General features: G+C 41.0%; 1 protein-coding gene across 2 annotated transcripts in view; it reads left to right on the top strand.

Annotated features, from left to right (window-relative positions):
• The window catches only part of Esr1 (estrogen receptor 1), a 313,180-nt gene that overhangs the window by 152,852 nt on the left and 138,714 nt on the right, over positions 1-21,614 (top strand). For both annotated transcript variants that reach the window (XM_051206066.1, XM_051206068.1), the window contains exon 4: positions 2,741-2,857. In XM_051206066.1, coding sequence (XP_051062023.1) covers positions 2,741-2,857 — 117 coding nt within the window. The remainder of the gene's footprint in view (positions 1-2,740; positions 2,858-21,614) is intronic.

The raw sequence follows: 21,614 nt of genomic DNA, 5'->3' as shown, positions 1-21,614 counted from the left end.
AAAACAGCTGCCACAAGAGAATTAACGAGAGAAGGAGAAAGTCAAGAGAAAGGAATCCTAGGAAAGCTGAAGGAAAAGCCCTCTTGTGGGGTGGGTCCCATGTTTCCTGGGAAGTAGGTTTGCCTGGCAAGTCTTGCTTGTTGGTGTCATCTGTATCCTGTCCCTGTCCCACTCCCCAAGCTATCTGTCACTCCAAAGGATTCTTATTTAACTTCTCATGTATGATGATGATTGCACTGGGATATGCTCGGTAAGCACTCCATCACTGAGCGGCATCCCCAAGGCGCCGCTTGGTGAGAAAGAAAATAATGCTTAGTTTTGCAACCTTCCACCTGGGTGTTGTGTTGTCGATGTGTTGTTTGTATTTCTTTCAGTCTCATCACAGGCTCACAGCTTCTCATCTCTGCAGTTAAATGACCGTATGTTCCACTCATACAATTGAGCTGGTTCTCAAAACTTAATTTCTACTTCAGTACAATTTTCTCATAAAGTATTTTCACAGATCAAATACGGTTTATAAAGGAGTTGGGGAAACCCTTGCTTTAACATCGGGCATTTACAGAGTTATCGAGGGGTGGGCAGCTTTGTTGCTTTTTATCTAATATCAGTTGAAGACTTGAAAAACAGTCATTGCTGGTGTTTGGTTAAGAAGGATTTGTTTTGGCTGAAGATGGCAAACATTTATTAGAATCCTTTATTTATTAATTTATTAGTCTCCTTCTCTAGTCAACTTAGTGGTTAGACATCTTAAGTTATTTTGAGCATTGTCATCATGATGTCAGCATTGTGATCATGATGTTGGGCATCTGCTCTCATCCATGCTAAGGGATGCAGTCAGTGGCACTGATCCGGTGTGTTTTAAGTCTTAGGCCTGTTAGTTCAAGAACTCCACCTGGTTTCATGAAGATAGACATCTATAGTAGATGCCAATCCAAATAGAGAGGTAGCCAGTTGGTTTCTGACTCATTCCGCTTCTCCCTTCTTCTGGCTTGCAAAATACGTGGCTATCAGAGAGAAAGTGAGTCAACGTAGTATTTGGTCTAAGTAGCTATTAAATATTTCTTCTGTGGCTTAATAATATATACTTAGCATTTTTGAACCTAAATCTATCAATGTAGTCTGTGTAAACACCAGAGGAGGTAAAATTAAGTTTCCTTGGGGCATCAGAATAATGAACCATTTCCTTCTAGTTTCCTGACTCTGTCCCATGAACTGGGCATTGTTCCTCATTCTATGACTTCCTCAATTTCTCTCTATTGATAAAGACAATAAAAAACAACCACTGTGCTCGGTCACAGTGGTACATGCCTTGACTCCAGACAGATCTCTGTGAGTTCAAGGCCAGGCTGGACTACATAGTGATACTCTGGATTTTTGAGGCAGTGTTAGATCTCTTGCCAGAGTTTCACATTTAGAGCACTGCTTGCTGTCTTCACTGGTCTCTCCTACACAATAGAAGAATGAAGGTGTTAGATTGGTCTGAGGCCTATTTACTTGGTAGCATTCATAAACTACATCTGAAGGCGTAGTCTTGCATTTCTCTTCAAATTTCCACCCCATTCTGTTCTTGGCTGGTTCTTAAGTTGCCAAAGGGGCAAAGAGCCCATGTTCAAGTATTTCACTAGCTTGCATCTTATCTTTAGTGAACAGGGAGGTAGAGGCCTGTATGATGACTAAATTAGCATGTGGAATGTAGTTTTGCTTTTTTGAGGATGGACAACATGCCATTCCCTCAGTCCTTAGTCTAAATTCAAAATTCTACCCTGCAAAATGTTTGGTACCATGTGTGGTAGAAGCTAGTGAGAGGTAACTAAGTGTAAAACCAATGGCTTGTGTTGAGCTACTCAGGAAAGGTGAGGAAAGGTAGCCCCAGAGTGGACATTTGGGAGGAGTCAATTAGGTGAAAAAAGCATTGATGTAAGGTGGATGTTAACATGCAGGGATGGCTTGCTTGCACATGCCCACGGCCAATGAAAAGCATTCGATGGAGAGAACCAATAGACAGGAAAGGAAAGAAAGGGGATTCACAATCGGATGACTTGATCAATCTGAGCACTGCCATTATCCCTTGACATACACTGATTCATATCTAAAGTCTTAGAATAATTGTACAACAATTATATAATTATTATATATGTGTGTCATTGTCTTTTCTAGCTTAGACAGGAAGAGATGGCCAACAGCTTATGCATGCCCTAGCCAGCACTTGACAGGTTAACTTCCACCCAGCCTACTACCCTCAGCTGAATTTAGATGTCTGAAATTCATTTGAATATCTAATGAATTAACAATCCCTCCTTTTCTCTTTGAAGTTCTGAAAATTTTGATTTATGACAGATCTTCTGACATTATTTTGTGGGTGGACTGAGAAATCCCATAAAACCCAGACCAAAACTAACCCCAAAGCTTATAGAGAGAAACTGTGACCTTGTGCACACATGTTATTTATGACATTTTCCTGCAGAGTAGGGATGATGTTTGGTGGCAGAGCACTCACCTAGTATGTATGAAGCCCGGGCTCCGTTTCCTGAACCGCAAACAAAACCCACTTCATACTATCTAACAATGGCCATGTGAAAGGAGGAGGGTTTTCCCAAACAACTCCCAAAGCAATCATCTGAGGCATAAAATAAGACCAACAGAGCTGCTCGGTGAGGTCAAGCCATGGCTACTAAGCACACCTTCCAGAAGTTTCCATGTAGGTTCTGAAATGGTACTAACTTGATCTTCTTACTACTAGGACATAACGACTACATGTGTCCAGCTACGAACCAATGCACAATCGACAAGAACAGGAGAAAGAGCTGCCAGGCCTGCAGGCTGCGCAAGTGTTATGAAGTAGGCATGATGAAAGGCGGTAAGTACCCCTGCCTGTGGCGCCCATGCCAAGGGAGGCTGGCTGCAGTAACCCCAGAGCTGGCTCCTTCCCGATCTAGTACCTTCTCCCTATTTTTATTTATTCTTGGGTCTGGGAAAAAAAAGTTTTCAGGATGCATAGTATCTTCTTTTTAATTAGAAGCAGCTTGAACCAACAATCCTAACATACCACTTTGCGCTTTATGTTTTCAAGGTAAATATTACATTTTAAATCAAAGGTGTGTGGGAGGCACTGGGTAAAGGAGGACTCATCCTGGGAACGTGTTGCAGTTACTGTTGCTATAGCTAAGGCTACAAAATGATATCAGGTGACGACCCTTCCTCCCACATGGGAAAGCTGCTGTGTCTCCATGTTTTTAGGAAATCTGAATCTCATTCAAAAGGCATTGTAGAAGCCTTCCATAGCCTCTGTGTCTCATGTGGTGATGCTGGCAGTGGTTGTCAGGCTACTGACTTCCAACAAATCTCCAAGCACTCAGGCTGTGTGACGTTGCTTTATCCTGTGGTTGCTGGGGTGGGGGTGCACATGCACACATTCTCCTTGCCCTTCATGTATTCAGTCTCCCAGCTTTCTTGCATGGGACCTGAAGTACAATTTTCTTGGGGGATTGTAAGATAATAATGCTATATGTGGCCATCTGAGAGATTCCCTTGAGTTCTGGAGTTGGGAATCTTACCTATAGAATGTCGATTCTAGTCTTGGGTAGCCTTCACTGAAGTGACAGAGAACAAACAGGTATTGCAAGATGGACGTCGAGTTCTGGATGCACTCAGATGTCTCTATGGTGACACGGGAAAAGAAGCCACATGGAATAACCTGGAAAAAATCTTCTAGAAGCTGATGAGGCTTGGGATGACCTAAATGGCAGGTACATATGCAGGAATCAGAAGACAATTTCAAATGTTGTTTCTCAGGTACCATCCACTTATCCTTTTTCTTCAAGACAGGGTCTCTAACTGGCCTGAAACTGCTCAGATAGGCTACACTAGCTGGCCACTAACCCCAGGCTCTGCCTGTCTCCATTTCACCATTGATGGGAGTATCACTAATAGTTACTTTGTCTCATTGGCTGGTGCATGCCTTTAATCTCAGCACTCAGGAGGCAGGGGGTAGCCAGGCCTCTGTAAGTTCGAGGCCAGCCTGGACTACAGAGTGAGTTCCAGTACAGCCAGGGCTGTTAAGCAGAGAAGCTCTGTCTTAGATTAAAAAAGAAGAAGAAGAAAAGAAAAGAAAGAAAAAGTTACTTTGTCTCCTTGCTGTGATAAAATACCCAGGCAAAATCAACTTAAGGGAAGGGAAAGATGGTTGATTTTTGCCTCGCTCTTTGGGGGGTGGAGTCCATCACGGCTTGGAGGCCATGACATCATTGCTTGAGGTGGCTGGTCACAACAATCACAATCAGGAGGCAGAAAATGATGAATGTTCACAATCAGCTCAATTTTTTTTCGTTTTTCTTTTTTATGAAGTCTAGGATCATACCCCATGGTGTGGTGTTACCCTACAGTTAGGGTGAGTTTTCCCACCTCAATTAACCCAGTGTAGAAATGACCCTACAGACATGCTCACAGATTTGTCTCCATGGTTAGTCTAGAACTATCAGACTCACAGCCAATATTCACCATCACACTGGGATTACAAGCATTCAATCCATACCCAGCTTTTTTCACGCGTGAACTGCTTATCAAACTCAGGTCCCAAGGCTTGCCAGAGAAGCTCTTTGCCACTGAGCCATCTCCCTAGCACAGAGGAAAGCTAGGTTTTTAACTGCTTAGTACCAGGACAAAGAGGGGCAGAGAGGGAAAACCAGTAGTGGCAATCAAGACGAGGGCATACGAGACTACCACACATCTTGGCACGGAAGATGACTACCACACATCTTGGCACGGAAGATGCCTTCGTTCCATGGCCAGAATGAGACTCTGAGGGCCGCATTTGGCATAGTCTCTTAGCTATGGAAATGTTGAAGTTATGCTTTCGTAAGGCCCTCTTACCATAGTAGGCAGCGCGTCAGTCTCATAATCTGAAGTTATGCTTTGTGTCAGATGTGACTCTATGTCTTAAGTTCCTGAAAAAAGCAATTGGAATTCAGAGGGTAATTACTTCTGAGAACTGAGCAGTCACCTTCAGAGAATGACGCCTTGAATCATAAACACATTCAATATTTAAGGAATTCGCCTTTCTTTGTACTGTTGGGGAATTAGTCAGGCTTAATTAAACTCGCACAAAGCTTCCTACAGTAACTTGATAAGTGACAGGAATGTATCAGCTTCATGGAGAAAGTTTCAGGTAGCATCATGGGAGTCCAAGTTCCTCCTTTGCTAAATGCAGGTAGCTTGAGGTCAAAGAATCATTCCGAATACGTCCAAAGCATTTTGAAAAATGTGATGGCACTCACACATTGACCCTCTTCCTAAACACTATTCTTTTTTCTAAAAAAAAAAAAAAATCCTAATTTATTATGCAGACAGAGCTATCCTGGCTACATGCATCTAAATGATGCCACCTCATTTCTATTCTAACAAAAATTCCAGTTTGCAAAGGCATATTGCAAGACTTCTGTTTTCAAAGAGAAATGCAGGTAATTTGCCTGTGTTGGGCCAGTATATCAGTATATACCTGTATATGTGCATTTGTGACTGCAAAATGGATGTCTGCATTACTGTCCAAGGGCTACTATAACCAAATTCTATACAATGGATACTTTCAGTGACTAAAACGAACTTTCTCACAGCACTGACAGATGAAGGTCTAAGTTTCACCTACTAGAGAATTTGGTTTATGGTATAGGCCTCTCTTCCAGGCCTGAGGTATCTTCGTATAACATTTTCTTTGTGCCTATCTTCATCTTCCTCTTTCAAAGGCCGCCAGTTCCAGTTCCATTAAGTTAGGGGCCTACCCTTCTGACTTCATTTAATATTTTTAAAAACAATTTTTAATTTTAATTTAATTTTTTATGTGTGCAGGTATTTGCTTGATTATATGTCTGTGCACCACTTATGTGCCCGGTACCCGTGGAGGTATCTGATCACCTGGACTTGGGGTTACAGATGGTTGTGAGCCTCTAGGTGGGGACAGGGACAGGGAATTGAATCTGGGTTCTCTAGAAGGGTGGTCAGTGCCCTTAACCGCTGTCATCATCTCTCCAGTCCTGACTTCATTTAATCTTAATTATTTCCATAAAGGACCTGTTCCAAATATTTTTTTTAGATGCATGAGTTTTCCTTTTGGGGATAAAATTTACTACTTACAGCCTGCTGTAAGAAAACACCACAGATCAGATGGGAGAAATGAACCTTGCCCTGGTACTGGAGGCTGGAAGCCTGCGGTCTGTTTGGCAGCTGTGGTTTCTCCTGGTGCCTTTCTCCTTGGCTTGTGCTATGCCACCTCCCCTCTGTCCTCGTATGACCTTCCCTCTGCCCACACACTCTCTTCCTCTCTTTGTAAGGACACCAGTTATACCGGATTAGGGACTTATCTTATGACCTTGTTTAAGTTTAATTAGATCTTCAACTGTAATGACAGATACATTCTAAGGTCCTGGGGGTGGGGGGTTGGGGCTGCAGAATACAAATTCTGCAGGCATATGATTCAACATTTCGCAGTGTCTTCTTAGGGTCCCCCCCCCCCAATCAACTGCTCAGGGATCTGTCTATACACAGAGAATGCCTGTCTTCCTGACTGTATTTATATACATATGCTTTGGGATGTGTTTTATTCTAAAAACATAGCCTATTAGAACATCTTATTTTAATGACCCAAATAAAGTATCTTTTGTTAAGCAATATAATTAATTACATGGGCTACTACACATGACTTTATGACACCATTTGTATCAACCTCTCTTAGGATAAAGATAATTTCCAACTGCAAGTACAATTATAGCCGGCCACAAAATTCATAGTTGTGAAAACGACCTGTGATTAAATAGATTTCTGCAACATTATCCAACAGGTTCACAAACATCCAGTTTCTTGACCAGGCTAGATCCCAATTGGAATATTACATCTCTACATATGTAGCAAGAAACCAGTTGGATTTTAGAGTAGGGCTTGATAACACTCACCAAATATCTATTCTAAGTATCTAAGAGGGCACGATTAACTCCATGAGGAGATGGCTTTCATTTGTTATAATGCCTGCTGTCCCAGGAGTCCCATTCCCATTAGATTTGTTCTGAGAACTGTGGTTCCAGAAGATGCAACATTTCGAATTTGTGATTGGGATTCTTTTCCACCATCACGCATGTGCTGAGCTCTCTGTCTTGGCTTTTCTTCCTTCTTTGTCATTTAATGTCTATTGTTTAGGAAGGTCTTCCCTGTTGCCTCAGGCTGGGCTAGATTCCAGTGTTCTCGCTTGCACAGCATAGCCCTTCTAGGAGAGCCACTCACGATCATTAGAGGGTTGCAGTGAGTATATTCCTCAATAGTTTGCACACTAAACTCCAGGTTGGCTGTTTGGAGTTCTTTCTTTGCCCCTAAAGCAAGCCACACAGCAGAGAATTAAGAATGGACTCAGTCTGTGTTAAGAGCTTCTTATATGCAAGGTATTGTGGTCAAAGAGACTATGAACAAGACCCTAGTCTCTTCCAGCACTGTCTTCACAATACTAAGAGAACATCTGCATGTAATAAAAAGCCAGAAGACACGTTGAGGCTTGACTGTGTTGGAGGATGGATGGTTCAAATTACAAAGCATCAGAATGGAAATCAGAGCATCAGAGAGTTGCTTCTGGATTTTATCCAACCCAGCAGATCACCCAGGCCATTTGATTTCCAGGTGTATATTGTTTCTTCTGAGTTCGGCAGTCTTGGTTAGGGAAAGGGTTCAGATGCGAAAGCCTGATTTGAACACCGGCTCCTCCTCAGACTTGGTAGGCAAGTCTGTTTCAGTCACTTTTATGAGCCACACTGTCCTCAGCTGCAAGATGAGATAAGCAATTTCTACCCAACCAGTTTGTCTCAAAGACCACAAATGACAACATATCAAAATGCAAATTCAAAGCAAGGTGAGTGATTACATCTCTTCCTAAGAACTTTATCACCAGCGTGCTACTTTTAAAAGAAACACACACACACACACACACACACACACACACACACCATACTGGCAGGTACACACATGAATCCCTTTGGAGGGTCCAGAGCTGGCGAAGACACATATGCCTTAAAAATCCTTTTGATGTCTATCCTGTGTACAGCTGCATGATGAACGGGCTTTGTGGTTTATCCAGAGATTTACAGAGACTTGTCACAATAGACCCAAAGACATGTTGATGCCAACATCCTCGTTTTGCGGAGAAGGAAATTGCCACATGTTAATAGAGGAGCAGACTGTATTCACTGTCTGTTCTGGTTAGGTTTCATCACACCTTGCAGTGAAATTTGAGACAGTAGGAGCGGTGAGCTAATCTTTAAATATTCTAGTAATGGTGTTGCCAATCAAGAGCATTCTAAAACAAGATATACTTACCTCACTTCAGAAAAACTTTATATATATATATATATGTATGTATGTATGTATGTATGTATGTATGTATGTATGTATGTTACTCTATTTTATTCATGGGATAAGTGGGTGCATGAGCTTTTCATCAGAGTTGCCAAGTAATTGCTCTATAATGTTTATGATAATGTTTTCATATCGGTAGTACTCCAGGTAATAAGAGATTATATATTATCAAAAACCCAAGTGCTGGGTTCACAGGCACACATCCCCACACCTAATTTACTACAGGATGATTTTGCATCTTTAGAGAGCAACTCAGTTTGATTATTCTTTCTGACTTTTATTTGTGTGTATGTGTGTGTGTGTGTGTGTAGTATTTAGTGTTTTCTGTCTATAAAACAATGTAAAGAATAAACAGGAATCATTTTACTTCTGGTGCTTTTATTTATTTATTTATTTATTTATTTTTTTACTTAGTTGCTCTAGTTAGGATTTTCGGCACTATGGTGAATAAAAACGGCATGAATCGGTACCCTTGCTTTGCTCCTAATTTTAGTTAAGGAATGGTCAACTTTTCACTATTGAATATATTTGGTATGGGTATATGATATGTGACCTTTAGTTTTTTGAGACACATTACCTTACTACTAAATATTTTTGAGAGCTCTTTTTTCTTTCTTTGTTTTTTGTTTTCTGTTTTTAAATAAGAAAAGGAAGCGAAACTTGATTAAGGCCAGTTTTTGCATCTATTGAAATGATTATTATTATTTTTCCATTGTTCTGTTACTGTGGTGTGTCACATTTATAGGTTTTTAAGAGTTTGAGGAGGATTCATCTGAGTTCTTTAGTTATTTGGAAGACTAGTTAGCGAACTCCTTAAGTCCTGTCCTTATGTTTGATGGGGACCTTCCATTACTGAGTAACTCGTCTTACTCATCAAGTTCATCTTTTATGACTTAGTCTTGATGATTATATGTGTCTAGGAGTTTGTCAGTTTCTTCTTATTACTCGGGTTTATTGGTACGTCCTTATCTGTCTCCTTTGAATTGCTTTGTGTTGTTTATAATTTTCCATCTTCTATTTAAAAAATTGTATTTATTTAGGTCTACTGTCCTTTATCTAGTTAATACTGTCTGTTTTGAAAATCAGCTCTTAGTTCTACTCATTTTTAATTTTTTTCTAGTCTCTACCTCTTTATTTTTGCACTGGTCTTTATTGTTTTGCTGTTTTCTACTAATCTGGGACTTCGTTCTTTATTATTTAGCGTTCTAAAGTGTAAAATGTTAGGCTGTTTCAGAACTTACTTTCATTTTCTTTCCATCCTTCCCTCCCAGCTCTCTGTCCCTCCCTCCCATCCTTCTTTTTTATTGTGTTTTAGTTTTAGTTTTGATAGAGACATTTATTACTGCTATAAATATATCTCAGAATTGCTTTTATTTGTACCTCATAACTTTTGGTATGATGCACTTCCCCCCCTTTTTTTTTTAATGACTTACTCCTCCTCTCCCTTTAAAAATTCTCATTGAATATTTAGGAGTATTTGTTTAATCATCATGTTTTTGTTAATTTTCCAAAATTCCTACTGTTACTGGTTATTATCTTTCTGTTGTTGAGGTTAGAAAGATAATTGGTGTGATATCAATCTTGCTAAATTTGTTGAAACTTGTTTTGGGGCCTAGCAAGTCTCTCCTGTGTCTTGTTAGGAATGCACACTCTGCTGCCATTAGAAAGACATTATATATTTGTATCTTTGGTGCATTTTTGCCAAAATGCAGCTCAAGCTTGAGCTTGCTTCATTGATCTTTCTGTCTGATACATATCTCCATTTCAAAGTTGAATATTAAAGTTTCTTTTGTATTATAGCTGAGCTTTTCTCATGCTGATTGATGGCTATTGTGTATTTGGGTTCTTGGTGTTTGCTTGCGTATTTATTTACAATTATTGCATTATCTCGATGAACTGACCATTTTGTCATAATGAAAAACTTTCTTTTCAGGTTTTGACTTCAAGTTCATCTTGTTTGAGGTAACCGCCCTTACTTTCTTGTAGCTTCAGGTTTCATGCAAGGCATCCTAGAGGTGCAGCAAATCTCTTGAAGGCAGCATTTAGTCGAGTATTTAGTTTTTTGTTGATTATTGTGCTATTACTGGGAAAATTACTATCCCCAGGTCACACCATCTGAGAACTTTATCCATTTACATTCTCTGAAGTAGAACTTACTAGTGTTATTTGCTAATTGACTTTTGTTGATCCATTGCTACTTTTGCTTCTCTTGCTGTGTTCTTTTGTGGTTAGATGATATTTTTCTACGATAGTATGCTTTAAAGGTTTGCTTTTTTTGTTTTCAGATACCCAACCCAGGGCTTTTGCTTTGGGATTACCATAAAGCATATGAAAACTTCTTGTTATAATTGGCTATTGTAAACACCGGTGATTTTTTTTCTACTTATTTTCTTATTTAGGGGTTATTTTGATTTTGAAGAAGGAAAATGGCTCATCATTTAGCTTTCAAGAATTTCCACATATTTTTCCTTCCCTAGTTCTATTTATCCTTATGTGTCTGAGTGTGTATGACACAGAGAGCATTTGGAAGCTGGAGTTATAGACAGCTGTGAACTGTCTGATGTGGGTACCAGGAGCCAAACTTGAGCCCTCGGAAAGAGCAGTGAGGACTTCTAACTGCTGAGACATCCTTCTAGCCCCAGCAACAAGCATCTATAGCTTACCTTCCGGGTTAAAAGAAATGCTTGCAGTGACTCAAAGCTGAGTAGGATTCAATGAAAAGTTGTCTCTTGTCCTTGTATCTTTCCTTTGTAAAATTAAGTGATTTTTGTAGGATATAATTATTCTTTCTGTGGGTAGAATCCAATAAATGGCCATGTGTGGGAGCAATAGTAAGAATGCATCTCTACTTTTAAACTCTATAAACTGAAGGCCCCAAGAAATTCCTTATTCTCACTGTTGGTTTCAATGGCTCTATCCAGGGTAATAAATTGTTTTCAGAGTGGGAAGGAACTTAAGGAGAATCTAGTTCACTTCACTGTTTGTCAATTCATTGTTCTTACCCAGGTCACACAGCAAGAAACCAGATTGCCCGATTCTTGGGTCAATGAGTTTTTTCATTGTACAGAATGGCTTAGCTGACCCTGATCATGACATAGGTCATCATCAAAGATAGATGCATGCATAATAAGACATTAATAGCTGCAAACCAAGATTGGGCCTTAAAAACAATTACTCTGGACACAGGATACCACTTCTGCAACAAAAGCATTGGTAACTGACTTTTGGCTTAGTTTGAAAGAAGCAGTACTGTGCAGGTATATAGAGATTATGATAGGTATTTTAAAAGTATTTAATAGTAATACAATTTAAAAAGGACATTTACTCCTTCAAACCAAGGGTCATCTTTTTGAATAGGGATCCTGACTAATGAAATGGTCAATGTGTGCCTGACTCTTCACTTGCTGCTTAGGAACCTTTGGGATATTACTTCGTTTATTTCCTTACTATTATGAATTGGATATGGTTTGTCTCCCAAGGCTCATGTATTGGTGGATGGGCTTTCTGTGTGGGAACCTGAAGTAGAGTCTAGTGGGGAGTGATGAAGTCCTAGAGAAAACTGCCCTCAGTGGAATTAAATAGCTATTTCTGAACTCCAATTATTGTTTGTTTATTTATTTATTTATTTACTTACTTGTTTTTGAGAAAGAAAAATTGTCCCTCCCCGCTGTCTGGCTTCCTGTCTGCCTGGTGGTTCCCCTTGCCATACTTCTGACAGGCTGTCATCCTCCAGGAGGCCATGGCCAGAGGCTAGACAATGGGGACATGCCTCTGTCTTAGACTTCCAGCTTCCAAAACTGTGAACTAACTATGCCTGTTTTCATGCTTCTCAGATTTAAGTATTTTCTTATTACAATGGAAAATGACTAACACCTGGTATTCGCTCTGAGAAATGAAGGCACAGGGCTCAGCAGTCTCTGAAGTATCTTTCAAACCTCCAATTTTATGTGTTTGCCAGGCAGTGATGGCACATACCTTTCATCCCAGCACTTGGGAGGCAGAGGCAGGCAGATTTCTGATTTCGAGGCTACCCTGGTCTACAGGGTGAGTTCCAGGACAGCCTAGGCTACACAAAAATCCCCTGTCTTGAACCCCCCCAAAATTTAAATGTTTTTATGATTTAAGTCAAGATAAAGACAATGCTAAGATTGTGATGTGAAGATAAAGGTTTATCATATATATATGTATACATATATATTTTCATATATTGATCTATGATCTATCTATCTATCTATCTATCTATCTATCTATCTATCTATCTATCTATCTATCTAACCTAAGGACACATCCAGCAATGATCAGGCTAATATTTCCACCTAAACTTAGCATAACTAACAACTGTAAATCTTGCTGAAATGAATGCATTAATTCTCTTGATTACTATATATGGGGATGGGCTGAAGAGATGGCTCAGCCATTAAAGGCTAGGCTCACAACCAAAAAATGTAATATATAGGGGAGTGTCATTTGAATGGAGACATGAATCTGATGCCATTTTCACTACAGAGAGAATATTGTGAGCAGATGGTTGTGAGGTTGCCACCCATTATTTAGCCACACTAAAAGCAAGAATTCAAGGAGAAAGTTTATTTGACAAGACATGCAGTGAATTACGACTAAAACTTAATCTCAAGATCTAGTGAAACTTTCTACTTTCTTTCTGCCTTCTGGAAAGAGGGAGGAAGAGTCGAATATAGGGAATGTTAAGATGGTCCTGATTAGCTACCATACAAACCAGTCCAAACACTTAAGGCCTGGTTTATTAGAAACCACATAAACACGTGCTGTTCCTAAGAGGGATCATGAGATAAGAAGTGTGGAGGGGATATGATCTATGAAGTATATGTTGGTAGTGGTGGAGCCTTGAGGTAACCAACCCATTGGTTCAGTTAATGCTGAGTGAGAAGAACACAGTTTTTATTTTTAACATTTGAAAGCATTATCCATGAGACTTACAATTACTGCATTTGTTTCACATGTATATGCTGACAATTTTACTTAGATATCTTGGTATGTGGTAGGGATTGAACCTGAATCTTAACGCTTGTGAAACAGGAACTCAACCAGGGAGCTACATCTCGGTCTCCGTGTGAAAAAATTGCCATGCCTAGTTCAACCTTTTATTGTAAAATCCTTCACAGATGACCCCGATGAGCATATCTTTATGGAAGTGTTGGAGAGACAAGGGGATTGGAAATGTGGCCAAGCTGCAAAGTTTGGGCAATCAAATGGTGGAAAGACACTCTGTAAAAAGATGTTCATTTCAACTGACCTAGGAATAGAATTTTCTGGTGTCTCAGTTCATTCCCTGGAACTGACTTTGCTCCCAGGGACCAAGCAAGTTGCCCTCTGATTGGTCTTTATTCTTGTACTTCTATCTTCTCCCCAGTGTTCTTGGCGATAGATTGCTCTTGCCAATGTAAGTCCTAGCCTGGATCTGTTTTGCTTTCTTTGGAGACTCTGGTCATGTAGGGAAACATACCTGTGCAGAAATATCACATGGCCTTTTAAGGTACTCTGAGGGTCGAAGCATGAACTGTCTTTTTGGTAATTACAAATAGATATGTGCATATCAAATTGTAGTATTTGTATAGGGTGTTGACTTTTCCTTTGAACATGATACATAATGTCTTCCAACCTTTCATTATTTGTCAAATACGAACAGCAATATGGCAGTATGATGGCTGACTCCATGAGGCTGTGTAAGAGAATGTACAGCCTTTAGTAACTTGTTTAGTTCATAGTAAGCCCTCCCTGTAAGTTGGTTGTGGTGAGTAATGTGAAGTACATTTACATTTTACCTTTCGTACTTAATCTAATCTCCAAGTAAAAAATGCAATTCCTGAACACCCTAATCCCAATTAAATAAGTCTTATTAAACAATTAGTCTGTTTTGTGTTCCATGTTGGGGAATCGGCATATAAAATCAGGTGGATTTTCCTGAAGCATCTATAGTTAATCTCCCCCATCCTTGGCCTTTGTTATTTTACACTTTCTGATGCACACCTCATTTTTTCTTTCACGTTCTCTCTCTCACTTTCCTAACAGAGCCTTTTTGGTGGTGCCTAGGTCTGTTTATTAGCTATGGAATCTATTTTGCCATTTTACACATAGCTCCAATCTGAAGTTAGTTATTATACTTTACTTACTTGTTTGCCAATTCCCATTGCTGAGCTGGCTTAGGATTGTGCAGAAATCACGCCCCTCCCCCTTTAGAATCACTGTAACCTCTTGTCAAGTGCTTGATCTGAGAGGGTGTGTGCTGTCAGATCCCATGTACTAATACAGGTACTGAGCTTTGTGTCCCGCCATTTGAGCCCCGCAGCATGCGTGACTGTGCGAGCATCCCATGAGATCAGTCAGCTCCTGCCATGGTGTTCAGGTGTTAGGCAGCTCAGGTGCTTGACCTCACTTACACTCCGTCCTCTGCCCCTCCTCCATCCCTAATCCGTGGCATGCATTCATCTGGCTAATCATTTTCTTCCATTACTCCAGCTTGTGTGTTGACTTTGCTCTGGGCTAGTGGGAGGTGAGCTGTCCTCTCTGTCCTGACCTACCCCGGCTGTGGATAGCTGAGCATCTTTTCCGTCTGGTTCTGGTTCCTTGTGCTCTCCCACAAGTCCACTGCTTGGTTTCACACTCCAAATACCTTTATCTACTGAGTACCACCTTGAATGAGATATAAACACCACTTTCTGTACACCAAACAGTCAGCCGAGCTAACAGCTCGGTGTTTGGAAATACATTTAAATATCTATAAAAGCATATCTATATATCCTATGTATGCAAATAGGATAATTGTTTCTGGAGGCAACTCATTGTGGCATTAGTTAACACTGTAACAATGGTGCATATTTGCTGTTGGTGGTGACTTTCAGTGATGAAGAAAAAGTTGGGGGGAAGGCTGACTTACCATAGTCTGTAGCTGAAGAACTCTCTGGACATATGATCATTATACTGATCACAGACATATGGCCAAAGGTTTCCCTCTTCCCTCCCCTCCCTTCCTTTCCGTCCTCTCCCTCTTTCATCCTCCCTCCCTCTGCTCTCCTCTTTCCTCCTCTCCCCTCCCCTCTCCTCTTTTATCCTCTCTCCTGCCCACCCTCCCTTTCCCACCCTTCCCCTGCAATCCCAGCACTGGGCATATGCACACAGGGTAAACTTTGAAGCCTGCTGGCGAGCTACTGTAGCTGAATTACTGAACTTCAGCTTCAGTGAGAGACTCTATTTCAAATAAGGGAAGAGTGTTTGAGGAAGATAGCTGATGGCAGCCTCTGGCATCTACATGAATGTGTGCACACATGCCTTGCAATGCCCCTCCCTATACACATGCGCGCGCGCACGCGCGCGCACACACACACACACACACACACACACACACACACACACACACGGTGCCAAATACAACAGTTACCGTAGTAAATAAAATAAACTACATTAATGAACAGAAACACAGATTTTAGGGGATAAAAAGATCAGTTCCCCGAATCAAGTCAAAGTGAGACTTCCGTGTTATTGAGTTCTTTTAATGACATTCAAAATAACAGGTAGCATAAGTAATTTTGCTGTCAGCCAGCACACTCTTTGTAGACATTGGCTGGAGAAATTCTGGATGTAACTTTTCCTGTTGAATTCCTGATTTTATTTCGCCCCAGCTTATGCTTTTTGTATGCTTATTATTTTGCTTGGGGGAGGGGGGAAATCCTGGAACTTGCAGTTTACAAATACGTATAAGGATTCTGAATAATGGCTAGGTAACCGTTTCTTCTTTCCTATAAGCAGCAGGGCTCTCTTTGGCTGAAATATACCATCTCCACTCTCTTGCTGCCCCTGGCTCCCATCTCTGTCCTCTCTCCATGTTTAGCATCTTTTCCCGTTCTTTTCATTTTGAGACAGGGTCTAATTATTTAACTCGGGCTGGTCCCAAACTGGTGAATCTCTTGCTTCAGCCTCCTGGGTTCTGGGATTACAGACATGTACCGCCACACCTAGCTCTAAATATGCTTTTGCTACATTAACTGAAAGACTGAAAATGTGTTAAGCATTTTCTCCTACAAGAATTGATCTTGGAATAATTTTTTCTGTTTGGTCCAAGACTTCAGTTCACCATTTATTCGATTCAGCTGTCTCCAAATTAAATGTTCAATCAAATGCCGGTGGGATTGATTTGTTTCACTTGGACGCACTGTTTACTTCCAAAGGGAGTCTGGTTTGGAGCTTTTAATAGAGGTAATGGCTCCAAAAATGCCTGAGTCTATCTACATTGCATTCTGCCCTTGAACCCTCCAGGAAAATGTTGGAGAGAGCAATAGGGCTCAGTGACTTCTTTGACTAAAGTGTAAATAAAAGGATTAGAGGGCTGGGAGGTGGTTCAGCTGGTAAAGTTTCCTAAGCTCAAGGACCTGAGTTAGATCCTCAGAACCACGAACAAAGCTGGGCATGATGGCACAAGGTGCCAGTCCCAACTGTACAAGATGGAAGGTGAGGATAGGGGATGCCTGGAGCTTGCAGCTCAGCACCCTGTCCTACTTGGTGGAGCCCCAGGCCTGCAAGAGACCGTGTCTAAAAGGAGGAAGGCGCCTGAGGGACAAACAGGGCCTTTAGCTGTTCTCTGACCTCCTCCCCCACACATAGTGAGTGGGCAGAGAGTTTTCTGAAATGGGAAAAAAATAATTAAAACAAACACCACCAAAAGGCCAATAAAAAAAGCAGTACAATCCCCAGTAACATAAGCCTTAGGGCTATTAGGAATACCAAAAAATTAAATAAACTACCCAAGGGCATTTACACTATCCATGCAAGAGAAGGCAGAGTGGGCAGAAGGAAACCCAGCTGCCGCCCGGAGATGGCGGCCCCTGGAAGGGGTCACTTCTTCATGCAGTGTGTGTGTCCTTACAGTACTAGAAATGGCAGGAGGCGTGGCCTCCCATTCGATATGCTAGCAAATAAATATGTGTCACAGCGTCTGATTGTCCTAAGACTGCATGAGGGACTGGCGGAGGGACTGCTCCAACTAACAGGTGGGGGAATGGGGTCAGGCTCCAGATGACTGGGTCTTAGAAGGAGGTGAAAGCCAGCTCCAGAGCACAGAGCTGAGGCAGGAGAGCCTTTTCCTTCAGAACAGAGTACTGTATCAGGGTGGGAAAGCTAGCTGGGTTGTCAACATTTGGGGAAAAGCTAAATCAGCTCTTCCTGGTTTTGTGCACACACACACACACACACAAACACATACAAAATCACAGACACACATATTTATATGCACACTCCCATACAAACAACATTCCCCCATACATACTTACATACACACATGAACATACACACACACACATTTACACACATGAAATCACTTGCACACATGAAATCACACACTCCCACACATACTCACATGTACACACACACACACACACACAGGCACACATACACTCACACACATACACACATGCACACACAACACAATTACACACATGCAATCACACACACATGCATGAAATCACACACACACTCCCACACACATACTCACATGTATGCAAACACACTCACGGACACACATACACTCACACACACACACACTCACCTGAAAATATGACTAAAGACAATAGGTAAAGCACACACACTAATTAACAAATGATCAATGTTTAAAGTTGGGGCATTAAGCTAGGCATGCCATGTTTTCTAGTTCCTAAGATTGAGAACTACGAGATGTTTCAAAGCTGCAGACGAAGATGCTGAATGGTGTGACAGAAGAAATCCGAGCTGTGAACTCTACCGACCCCTTCAAAATACCAGGCGCTTTACATATCTTGGGAAGTTTTTGAAAGGAAATGTCTTGTTAACAAGAGTGACTAGTTATGGAAAAAATACCATGCTGGTCACGAGTGTCTTAAAGAAATAGTTAATGTTAACTTGAACTGCATTAGGAAAGGATCTAAAGAAAGTGCTGAAGTGGGAAAGCAAGGACATAATTATGAAGTCTCAGCACTTGGGAGGCTGAGGCAGGAGGATTGGAGGATTAAAGCCAGCCTGGTCTATAGAGCAACACCCCATCTCAAACGAAAAGAAACTAAATCAAGCAAAAGCAAAACTCATGAAACACCTTTGATGGCTTAATGAAAGTTTAGTTACTGAATGTTAAAAAAAAAATCACTTTTTTTTTAAAATGGTATTATCTTACTGAAAATGTTCCTTTTAAATTCTGGAATTTATAATAACTTTTCTTCATAGTTCATGCTTTGAAATCACTTTCGTAGATCCTTTCCTGCTTACAAACCATGAACTTAACTCATCTGTTTCTGCCACATCTGTATTTAAGCTTGGCACTTCTCAGATTCCGTTGCTTGCTACACCTCAGAGAATCTTGTGCATTGTGTGAGGAAAGAACTTACCTTTGCCCTTTTCCATATGGACAGCCAGACTGTCTGAGAGTTCACAAAGCCACTCATCATTTCCCAGGGACACGTGAAGTCACCTCCATCACAACAGGAGCAATACCGACTCAAAGCTTTCTTTGCGGATTCCCTGTCTCAGCCTTCACTCACTCCACAGTTTACCATGAGTTTGTAATTACTTTGACTTCACAGCCCAGCCCTGCAGAAGGACTTTGTTCATCCTCAGATCTGTTCATCTGTTCTGTCTATTTATGGCGACATTTGCTTTTAAATGAATTCTAAGTCAACCACTAATGAAACTGCATTAAAGCTGTAAATGAAGTTGAAGAGGATTGACATCTTCCTCATATTTTGTCTTTCTACCCATTAATAGTTTGTAACTCTTTTTAAGTTAGGTCTTTAAAAAAAATTAATTTCCAATAAAAAAATTCAGATCTCTCCAAAAGGTCTTGCAGATTTAAGAACAGTCACAACTACCTCATTTTGAAATGTTTAAAAGAAAAAGCGTTTAAAAATTACATTATTTAATTATTTCAGATGTATCATGTATTTTTAGAAATTTTGTAAATTTAGGTTACATGGCCTATTCATTTAACATTTTTTTCTATGCAGTTGGGTGCAATTCAAAGAGAGATTATAAGAGGGCTGCATAAATACCCTAAAATGGAAATACTGTAGTTTATTTCCAGGATAACTGAATATTCACCAAGTTTCTAACTTTTATAACATTGACCATGACTGAACAGCTTTAACTTAGTTAAATCTTTCTAAACATTGCATTGACTTTTTGAATTTACTTCTATCACTTACTTCCTGGGTTGTAAGGCATGTACATTTCTTTCTTTCTTTCTTTCTTTCTTTCTTTCTTTCTTTCTTTCTTTCTTCCTTCCTTCCTTTCTTTCTTTCCTTCTTTCATTCTTTTTATCTATCTGTCTGTCTGTCTGTCTGTCTGTCTGTCTGTCTGCCTACCTATTCTTATTCTGTAGCAACTTGATTGCTGGCTTGAACTTACAGTAATCCTCCAGCCTCAGCCTCCTGAATGCTGGGATTACAAGCCTGAGCCCCTGTACATGGCTCCCTTACCTACCGCTTAGGAGATGAATCTCATTGAATGCACTCATTCAAGGTGATCGCTATTCACATGGAAGGAGAAGCAAGAGGTGCATTTCTAGGGTTGTGTGAATTGCACCCACTTGGACTTGAAGAAGAGCGTCCCCACTGTGAGTGAATGGAGCACCATGAAGTCACTCATCCATGCACTTTCCGCTCCGCTTCAGCGTAAAGCTCAGAAGACGACTAATGCCAATCACTCAGGAGTTACTGCATGCAGGCGAACAGACAAAAACCAGCCCTCCCCATCTCTATATTAATGTTTACTGTTTCTTCTGAGGGTAAATTAGGCATTGCATGAGGAACAAAGATGTTCTGCAAACAATGAAACCGCTCTAAACAATCGAGGTAAGATAGTCACAGCCTAATAACTCACTCCCCGTCTTAGTATTTGATGGCGTTTTCACGAGGCTGCATGACCCACAAGGAGTCTGATGGGTTTTGTTTAAAGTGTGTGTTCCTAGCAAGGCGTTCCATGGTTGTCAATCATTGGCTTCGTTTCTGAGGTGATCCTACATCGGGAGCGCGCTTCCTACTTCCACTCCAAAAAAAAACCTCAAGGTTGAAATATTTTTTATTTGCGCAACTTCTGTAACCAAGGTAATTTATCCTGTCTTCAGAGAACAAAATTGAAAGAGAAGCAATCTCTGTGACCTTAAACTTCCATTGAAACTTAGAGATTGTAGAGTTTGGGACCAATGATGCCAAAGTCACAGGTTCTATCCCATCACAGAGCAGTGAATCTCAATGGAAAAAAAAAAAATCCATCGCATTGGCACAGACACTCAGAGTCATCTGCTACCCATAGTCGGGCGAGGCAGTGGAGGTAGATTTTTTTTTTTTTTTTTTTTTGAGACAGGGTTTCTCTGTATTGTTTTGGAGGCTGTCCTGGAACTCGCTCTGTAGACTAGTCTCAAACTCACAGAGATCTGCCTGCCTCTGCCTTCTGAGTGCTGGGATTAAAGGTGTGTGCCAGCAACGCCCCTCAGAGGTAGATTTTTAAGCCAATCATGTCTGGCATATAGAGTCTTCAACTTGAGGCTAGCTGGTTGTTGGGGCTCAGAGGGAGAGTCTTGAGCAAGTTACTTGGGGCAGAGCATGGGGAGGCATGAGAAAATCCAACTTGGCTTCGGGAAGTAGGCAGTCAGTGGCTGTGCAAAAGCAGAGAGGGCTTCAGATGGCACTGACCAAATAAGTCAGTACGTCTGTCCATAAAGGGGGAGACCTCCACCATCTACAAGAGATATGGGAATGGAGACTGTGGAAGAAGTGTTAATTAAGTTCCATAAAACCTTCCCCCAGTTGCCGCTTAGATCAGGCTGAGATGCACACCAGACAATCTCTGGCAATAGTCTGACTTGACTGATGTGGCCAGCTGAGTCAGCAGGGAAGCATGCAGGTGACAGTGGGGATAGCTCGTGAACTGCATGCACATTCCTTTGCCTAGGCCTCGGGGTGCAGATGTAGGATTTAGGCTGCGTCTGTGAGCATCATTCGGTAATAGCCCTCACCAGATAAACAAACCGGGAGTGATGGTATTACCAGAGCCAGGGAAGGACTGGATAGTAGGTGGGTATCACCAACAAAAGCAGCAACAGGAAACTGTGAATATGGAATAATAATAATAATAATCAGGAAGGGGTGTCATAACCATGGACACACCCAAGCATTTGGGCAGAGAATATGTTCACGACAGCATTGCTCCCGAAATACATACAGGGCATCCAAGTAGTG

Source organism: Phodopus roborovskii, unplaced genomic scaffold (assembly GCF_943737965.1).
Source record: "Phodopus roborovskii unplaced genomic scaffold, PHOROB, whole genome shotgun sequence".
Taxonomy (NCBI): Eukaryota; Metazoa; Chordata; class Mammalia; order Rodentia; family Cricetidae; genus Phodopus; species Phodopus roborovskii.
Note: the sequence above shows the minus strand (reverse complement) of the source record. Positions and strands in the feature narration are given on the sequence as shown.